General features: G+C 32.4%; 1 protein-coding gene across 1 annotated transcript in view; it reads right to left on the reverse strand.

Moving 5' to 3' along the window:
* Window positions 1-9,714, reverse strand: part of LOC149779857 (cyclin-D1-binding protein 1 homolog) — a 50,308-nt gene extending 40,594 nt beyond the window's left edge. The window contains exon 1 of the mRNA XM_089936528.1: window positions 9,604-9,714. Coding sequence (XP_089792654.1) covers window positions 9,604-9,691 — 88 coding nt within the window. The 5' untranslated portion in view covers window positions 9,692-9,714. The remainder of the gene's footprint in view (window positions 1-9,603) is intronic.
* Window positions 9,715-10,390: the final 676 nt, after the last annotated feature.

The raw sequence follows: 10,390 nt of genomic DNA on the forward strand, positions 1-10,390 counted from the left end.
CTACATTTAATTTTTTTCCTGAATTCAGACTATCATTAATTTTATGCAAATTACTACACAGAAATTAGTAATGCAGCTATAATTAAGCATATCACTGTCAGATTAATTTCTTTGCTTTATCAGTAATTTAATTGTAAGTGACATCATCTGAATTTCAATTTATATGTTTCACTGATGCTGTTTTAATTAAACATCGTATTATAATCATCTCTTTAACACTTTGTTTGATCAGTGCACCCTTAATTAATTTAATTCTAAACAATAATACTAAGGTCATCTGACCATCAATTTGCCATACCTGTTTTATCAATGATGCTATAATTAAAGATTTTTTTTTGTCTTATATCCAACTTACTGAACTTACCATTCCACAACACAATATATGCTGCTGACATCTGTTTTGTGATTTTTCCTTACATGAAAGCATTAAGCTACATATGTGTTAATATAATAAAACATATATTCAAAACTCGAGATTTAATGTGCTTTAAATATATACATTCATTAATATCTGCCAAATTATCAATGATTGGAATGAAAATAAGCTGGTTTACTGGTTCAACATTTTACTCACAAAATTCAAGCAATAACAGTAAATTGTATTTTAATATTATGTCACTCATGAATAATTCTTTACACAATATTTATTTGGTTAATATAATATAAGTACATGATCTCGATAAAAGTCATGGGTCAATTTTTATATACATTAAAGTTTCACAGTGCAGATTACTGGCCTAATTGAAGAAACGTTTCAAAATGTTTTTCAAAGACCTTAATTTAAAGAACAACTTTGTTTTCTTTAATGTAAACACTGAAAAGTTATTTTGGTTTGTAAAAAATCAAAGATGATAGCTCATATCTATTTGTCTATTTCAGCGAAACATTTACCAAGAACTATGAAAATTAAGCTGGAAATCAACCTTCAACATTCTCTAAATATGTTCATGAAAACATTAATAACTATTAAAATTTTTTAAAAATTCTAATAATATTTCACATTATCCAAATCAGTCTCACATTTGATCCAAAATGCAGAATGAGTGCAAAATTTAGAAACTTCTTTTTGTTGAAAAGAAAACTGCACGCAAATTGATGGTTTTTGCTTTTAAAAAAATCTTATTTATTAACAGGTATTATGGACATATTTCAGGCATAAAGTGGAAACGTGTTGTATTGTCATTTGTGACAACTCAATGTTTCCACTTCATTCGTGAAATATTTCTGCATACTATGTAGATATCTTCTTTTTAATTTGTTTCCTTTTTAACCTGTATATGCATTATGACTGCAGATTCTAAAGATTTTTTTCTTCGCTTGTTCAATAATATGTTGTATTATTTGATATTTTCGATCAGTCCATTTATACCATTTTTTAGTACCATTAATAGGTGATGAAGGTTATAAATCTGGTAATTCAAAACAAAATGTATTCATAGCTGCTTGGAACTAACTGAAAAAAGTAATAGGAAAGGCAAATAGTCTAACAACTTTAATTATTTTGGCTTTTACAATAAAATAAACAAAAAGGCTGGTGAAACATCTGGTGTTAACAAATTTATGAAACATCAAACTAAACTCTTGCTACACCTCCATGAGATACCACCTGGAAATATCAATACATTTTGGTTACTCTTAAAGTAATTTTGTGTACTGGGTTAATCTAGGTTAAAAATATGTACTACATTTCTGGAGGATCAACTTTTTGATATGTCTGTCAAATACCATTTCATAATACTAAAAGAACATACCGGTATACTGTGCATATAACAAAGTTTGGTATTATTTGGAGTATATTTGTGCACACCTGAATACACCTTTAACACCTATTATAGGCAATATAAACAACATACTTGTTATTTGAGTATCATACATATTTTAACAAATGTTGTACCCGATTCACAAAGAGCGAGTTTAATGGGATTCTTGATACTGTGTAAGACAGAGAAAATAATACTGATAAGTATTGTAATTCAGCAACAGAAAGCATAATGACTAATGTATAAGATTAATGAAAAAAGAACTTGAACAAGACTTTATACAGGTCAATAATAACACAAAATTCTCATCAGATGCATGCCCTCTGGTTTTGACACTTGGAATTTTACCCTTTTCATACCGAAGCCCAATCAGACAGACAACTGTGTGGAACTGTTGATTGATTCCATCAGTGGTATACCAGCATGAATGAGAGAATGCAGTGATGTAGGTCAAACTAGTCTTACAGTAAATGTTTTCAAATTTTATATACTGTTTGAAAATACATGTACAGAAAATTTTCTTTCAAGTCATATATTACTTTGATGAAAAATTTCATATCTAAACAAATCTAGCTGAATGCAATTTATCTATCAGCAGTGATCATTTTATCTCATGTGTAAGCGTATGAAATGTGTGAAATTTTATTCCATATAAAATGGTGAAAGAATAATAAAGATCCTTCAGAAATTCAAAAGTTATGACAATTTTATTAAATTTACTTGCAAGAGAATTGCAGTGCAAACAGAACAGATCCTGACTGGAAAAAGCTGTTCATTTTCCTTTCAGAATTTTTATCCCCCAATAAATTCTATTGAAAACAGTTTTTTGGGGTTTATTTTGGTCCATTTCCAAGAATGCATTAAACCTGAATAAGATTATGCACAAATCTGCCATGTATCGATATGATTCACGACACACGACCTATGACACAATACATGGTGTAAGTGGTGGGGTGACACCATTTTACATAAATATGTGTCGACATATCAGTTGTATTTCTAGTAAGCAGATTACAGATGGTCATAGACTGATCATCTGTTCATATGCCATTCTTATCCTTGACAACAAACAAAATACTTCCAAACAGACTACCTGTTAGATGTCAGTGATTTTAATTCAACCTTATAGACCATTTCAGGCTACTCCATTTGATCAGGTGCAGGACTCCTCTTGGTCTTTTGTTTTGCACTGCCTGGATGTTTTTAAAACATCTATTACCAATTTCATATCTTTGTTAACTTGTAAATCAATATGCTTTTATCTTCAAAACAGAAGAGTACAATTTCCTCATGCATGAGAAATCTTATCTAGAACAAATCTGAGCATGGGAGAAAAACCAAATCATTCATATTGTACTTCCTGCAGATGCAAAATAACTGCCATGGTCATATACGCTCATTACCATCCGATAAAAGGAAATGATGAAACACACACACCCGTTCTACATATTAATTATAATTTGTGCAGTTTGGAATTTTGTTCCATGCCGATTCTGTGAGAAAATTTTTTTTTTATCTTAACAGCAAGTTCAGTCACTGATTATATATATATATATATATATATATATATATATCAACATAAAGGAGACATTACAATCTCGTTTCTCATGTTTAAGTACTTTACAGACAGAAGTTTCTCTGTTGCTCTGCATCTAAATAGACCAAGTTTGGATGCCAATACTTCCAATGTGTCACACAGTGAATACACCTCAGTTCTGACTGGTGGTTACTGTTTTTCTCAGTAGATAAACAATAACCACCAATTAATTTTGAAATTTGATTCATGCAGATAAAATGCAAAGCAGCACAGAAACTTCAAGTAAAAGTGGTCATTACATGATTAGTAGACACCTTAAATCATACATGGGGAACAAATATGGAATGTCTTCTTATGTTGATATATGACAACAGTGGCTGAAAAACCTGACAGGATAAAATAATTGGCATGGAACTGGGATGTGAAGGCATATTTCAAACCATGCAAGTTGGCCACTTTGTGTCTGTTAATCTGTAGTAATTTCTCAAGTTTATCTTTTTTTACTCACAGAAATAAGTGCATGTTCCTGCAATGGCTGTCTCAAATAAATTCTCATTTTAAAGAATGCAAATGCAAATGGCAAATGGCTATTAATTATTCATGACTACTAAAGAGTAAAGTAACTTGTACAGGGTAAGTGTCCTTTTGTATTGATTCTTCACCTCTTGTAACGATATGGAAAAAGTATTGATACATTGATATACTGATTAATAGTTTCATCCTTACATCCAACCACGGTAGCCCATTGGTTAAATTTATCTTAGCCTGAAGTGGAATGTTTGTTACAAAACAGCAGAACAGTAAATCTTGTCTTGTGAGACATGCCCATTTGCCAACAAAAAGCTGTCTCAACACAGATGATCTCTCACAAATCAGTTTGTACAAAATTATCATTTTTCAAGATCAAACTGCAGCAGGTTTAAGGGAAAATATCCACAATTGCTGTACATACATTTTATTCCTTATTCAGAATTCTTGTAAAAACAATGCAATCATTTTATCTCAAACTGATTTTGTATGGCAATAAAGATTTACATCTATCATAAAACATTTATATTTGAAGATCATGTATACATGCAGGCTGGCATAGGAACTGCAAAATCAATAATGTAATATTTATCAATCCTGTCAACAAGTTAACTTGCCATGTCAATAAATTTCAGACTCACTTCAAATGATAACACTCCTTTTTCCTGTGCATAAATTAGCAACTTTAATCAGACTTTAGGTAAATATGTTGCACACACACACACACACACACACACATAAACCCAAAAGACAGAATCAACCCATCCAGAAACAAACTGAATTTATTTGAAGATAAAACAAAAAGTCATAATAACCAACGACATGAGATTAACTCAGTAAAAAAGAGGTGTAACAGTTTCACCACAGTGGACAGAAAATGCTTGGTGTGTGCATTTTAATAATGGTAACATAAAAAATAATCCGCAAACACCACAAACTTTTACGATGACAATCAGATCTGGATTATGATAACCACTTATTAAAGACAAAAGAAAAGAGCTCATTCACCCCAGGTATTAACAGATTGACTCCACAAACAAAAAAAAAACCCACTCAACTACTACAATTAAGCCCTTTCAAAAGAGTTCTTATTCGGGCATTACATGTACCAGGGCTTCTGCAGTTTTTCACACATGTAAATAAACAATACTGAACCTGTGAATTCACAATGTACATCTGTGACACCATTTAAAGACACAATGGTTAATCATCATTGGAACTTCAGCACTACAATGGTGGTTAGTGACATGTACTTGACTCTAGATTACGGTCTGCAGCATATGAAGGCTGCCTGCAACACGGTTGATTACCTATAGATTTCAGGAACCAATAACAAGATTGGCTATATTTTTAAATACAATGGTCCCCTTTCATGAATACACCCCTCCCATCAGCAGCCACCCAATCTTTACAGCCAGAATCCCTCGGCACCTACAAGTTTGTGTTCAAACGTAGCCCTCAAGAAAGGCCACCCCTCTAATGTGACCAGCGGCCAACATATTAGTGCACAATTGTAAAATGTACCCCTCACAAGCAGCCACATTTTATTATTAATTATTTAATATATGTCCAGAACTAATACTTAATTATGGTAAAGTAAGTAATCCCATTATCTTTCCCAATGTCTGTTTCTGGATGTAAGGTTTTCTTTACTGATATAAGTGTTGGCTAAAGTACATGTACCACTAAGGTTATTATTATATCATTAATGCCAACATTTGCAGGAAATGGGGTCAGCAATGTTTTGATAGAGCTTTGGGATTCACACAGCGGATTTTTTATTTTAATTGATGATTATGACTGGACATAATTGTCAAGATCATAACATGGTCAGATAGACATGGAGTCAGCAATGTTTTGATAGAGCTTTGGGCTTCATACAGCAGATTTTTTAAAATTTATTTTTATGATTACAACCTAGGAAATTGTCAAGATCATAACATGGTCAGATAGACTAATAATAGGTTTTGTGGATTAACACATACACACAGAAACAAACAAGTTTGAACAAAAGAGGGTACCAGACAAAGACCGAAAATCACGTGGCAGTACACATATCACTTCCTTTATAACAAGGTTTTTCAGTTACAAAAGTTTCATCTGCAAAATTAAATTGTAGTAGTGTCCTATTAGCAACATAGGAAGAAATCATTACAAAACTTCAACATGTCACATAAACGAAGAAATAATAATTTAGAAGAAAAAGTAAAAGTTATTTGACCTGACGACAATGGCAAGAGTTCACTTGCCGAAAATTGTATATTGGGAAAATAAACAAGATCAGAATAGATAAGAAGAATATTCTGTAGCAGTGGGAAAATGCAGCAAATGGAAAGATAATTATTTTAAATAATAAATAGTGTATGTACCAAGATTAAAATAACATTTTTGAATGGGTTTTGTAATGCACATTGCAACAATATCCAACACATATTTCATGCCTAAGAATGACCGCTCTGGTGGTCTAGTGGTTAGAGCGTCCGCCTCGAAAGCTGGAGGTCATGGGTTTGAACTCCGGCTGAGTCATACCAAAGACTTACAAAAATGGTACCAACAGCTGCGTCACTAGGCGGTCAGCATTACGAGGTTAATGTTAGGGCTGGTCGGCCTGGTGTCAGGATAATGTGACTGGGTGGGACATCATGCTACATGTTTGCCGCATGATGCCCCAGCGCTAGACATCACTATAAACTGCCACACTGCAGACATTGTAGCGATATGACTAAAAAATTATTAAAGCTACGTTTTAAAAATCCTAATACTAATTCACGCCTAAGAATAAGAACTATTAATTCATGTTACCCTGAAATAGCTTGTTTTTAAGACAAGAAGAACATTTTAATAATTAATGCTACTTTTAAATGAAGATATTAACCGCTTTATGTTACATACATGTAGCTTTCCTACTATGTATATATATATATATATATACATATATATATATATATATATATATATATATATATATATATATATATATATATATATATAATCCCCCTCTGGAAAGGCCACCTGTTTCATAAGGCCACTTATGCAGTGCAGAAGGGGTGGCAGTATAACCGGGGGGCCACTGTAGCACAAACACTCTCATAAATGGTAATTGCTTAAAAGGATTAAATAAGGCCAGTGTGATATATCTTTCTTTGTGATGCAGTCATGCATGGCAGAGCTGTTTTAGAACAATCTGCATTTTGTCAGCTGAGACTCCTATGCAGTGGTGGTTACAATGGATTAAATAAACATTGCCAGTGTTCATTTGTTTTTGTGAAATAGTCATTGATAGCAGTGTGAAAATGCATTTGTTTGCTAAAAAATTATGGTTACTTATGATGTTCTGCAGGCAGTCGCTGACAACAGTGCACTTCTATAATAAAACTGATCTGTGCATGAGAATCGCAGTAGTAAATAAGGTGCTCACTCACAGCAGAGTTCATGCAAGACAGGTTTTATTGTAGAAAAGATCCGTCTTCATCATCATCTATATACAAGTCAAAAATTGCAATGAACTAGTCATGATCCACTAAGTCATATCAATGTAGTTAAGATGATGACATACACTTCCTAAAATACAGATTCACCAACAAAATTGTCTATATTTTCATCAAAATTGGTATCCACATTACTGTCAGCACTTGTTGCTTCAGTACTGTCCATTTTGATATCCACACATTAAAATTCAGTTCTGAAATCAAAATTTCTAATAAGTAGTTATCATCTCTGTTCATTTTGTCAAAGTCAATATCACAATCTGCACCGTCTAAAACAGTCGTGTTCAATCCAAAGGCAGCCCACCCCTTCACAATGTGTGACCCATGGCCATGTAAGTAGACATTTTGAAAATATGCATTTAACAAGCATCATTATAGATAACAAACTCTTCTTGCTCAGGTTGTATGAAAACTTTAGCATTTCATATGTTTTGGCCCCCAGCTAAGAAAGGTTCAACTCGCCCATCCTCCCAAAATAACCATCCCCACACAAAATTCACCATGTTTTCATTAAAATCAGCAGTCACATCACTGCTATAAGGCAACAACAAAAAAATGTTTCCTATTGCACTGGTTTTAAATTAGAGTAGGTAGGTAGGCTTTCTTTTTTTACATATTATAATAATTAGTTTATATAATGTACTAAGCGCTTCAAATACTGAGCAAAACCGACTCAATTAGATGTAAAAATCAATTTGGGGAATTTTGTTAATAATTTTTTTTATATCCTGGGGGCAAAAGAGTACTCGTATTGGCAGTGAAAACATCGACAGTCGGCTGACAAGAAACACCTATATCTCTTGGGCCTAAATTGCCTCTTCAGTACCATTTGCTATGTTGATCACTGGATGTTAATATTCAAGTCTGAATTTAATTTTTCAAATAACCAGTTACCATCAACTTTGTTCATTTTGACAAAGACAAATATCCACTGCCAACAACACCAAGATACAGTATTTGTGTACCTTCTACCTCTATTTCCATCTTTTCAAAAGAGTACACCAAAAATAATGATGTATTATATAGCTGAATGCACGCATCAATGACGTAGCAGATGGAATGTTGGAAACATATCACCGGAATCACATCATGTATGAAAAGTTAACGTACAATTGGAATCATATCCCTTCTCAATTCCTTCAAATGTGACTCTCATATTATGAGACACGTGGAAATTCCATCCTGTGTGTTTTTATTGATGAATCTGTGAACCATTAAATCATGATGGCTTAACAAAGTATTTTTTATTTCAGAAACAACCTGCTACTGATGCACATTCCAATATTCAGACTACAAAGAAACATAAAGTAACATTTCTGAAAAAGACTCAATCTCCTAAAGTTGTAAAAATAATAAAGTAAGAGTGGAATAGTGAATTTATGTGGGTTCAAAATGTCAATACAGTTATGAAATGCAGTAGTGGATAGGTCCAACCTAAAGTATAAAATATACCTGTTTCAAATACACCAAATAAACACACATTCATACATAATTAGCAACAATTACACAAAAATCAGTAATGTTCATGTCTGTTAGTTTTTGCTGGTCTGTTTCTTACAAATACTAAATGTGTTTCTCTGTATTCAACATGAGACAATAATTCTTAAACATCAGTCTGCTCCAAGAATAATGAACAATCCCGTATGGAAGTTCATGGCTGTCAAAAACAAATGGCTACTGACTTCAGTTTTGACTATCGAGATTTTTAATCTGATTGCCCAGATTATGGGTCAAATGACTCTTCAGCTTTGAAATATATTGACACATGAGCCTGTTAAAAAAATTCTTTTTAAAAAAACGCCACCAAATTATGACAATCTTAACAATCGCGCATCTGTATTTCTAACATGTTCGTGTAATACATGCAACCAAAAGAAAATTACAATTTTGTATATTACACGCATCAAATACATATTTTGGTGTCTTTTGTGTATACTTGGATGTTTTGTGTAAACATTTTGGTGTTGATAGGTAAATCCAAAGCGAAGGATCATTCACGGCATCGAATAAGCCAATCCTTGAGAGGGTGATACACAATTGTTCGTTATGTTACGGAACTATATCTATGATAAATAATGACAGATATATATTCTGTAAACGAAAACTATTATACTACCCTTTAAGTAACCCAGATCAAATACCAGTTTAGTGATTGCACTTACTGGGTCAATCGTTCTGAAATCACGGTGTCACGTTGGTCATATGAAATGAATAATACTCAGTAGACTACAGTGCAGTACGAATATTTATAGAATAAAAAATTATGTTGTCCATATAATTTTGATGTTACCTTCAATTTGTGCTAAAGCTGCGCGAACATTGTCTATAAAATTTTCTAACAAATTAGCATGCTCATCACTGGTCGTGCTAGTAGCCATATTGTAAATCTTCTAGCTAAAACCGGAATGGAAGGCTGGGGTAAAACGGTGTTCAACAGTACTTCCGAACCGGGGCGGGAATCTTTCGAGTTTTTTTTAGATGGCCTACAGTGATCATGAAGACATTTACCGATAATAATGATAATAATAGTAGTAACATAACATTAACTTACTAAAAATACAATCATTCAGTCAATCGATCCTCAAATAAGCGAATAGAGGAAGGGAATAATTTTACTGGAAGGATGATGCACATTTTAATAGAAAACATTATATATATATATATATATATATATATATATATATATATATATATATATATATATATATATAAGACTAAATGTACATAGAAGGGATTTTACTTTTGAATACAAGGGGAATAAGGGTAGTAGACTGGATACGTTCTACTATACTAATTATGACAAAAATGTATATACAAACATAGGAATTACGGATATCAAAGTGTCCGATCATAAATTGATTTACCTGGAGATGAATAAAATAAATAAACATAAATATGGAAAGGGTACATGAAAGATGAATAACAAAATTCTTGAAGAAAAAGAATATATTGAAGAAATCCAAGTAGTGATAAGAAATTTTACTAGCAAGGGAATTAAGGATATTATAAAGGAATGGGACACTTTAAAAACCAAGAAAAAGCTTTAGACAGATTGGAACAAAACTATGTACAAAAAG

The sequence above is a fragment of the Sinohyriopsis cumingii genome, chromosome 16, assembly GCF_028554795.1.
Source record: "Sinohyriopsis cumingii isolate HCF-2022 chromosome 16, ASM2855479v2, whole genome shotgun sequence".
Taxonomy (NCBI): domain Eukaryota; kingdom Metazoa; phylum Mollusca; class Bivalvia; order Unionida; family Unionidae; genus Sinohyriopsis; species Sinohyriopsis cumingii.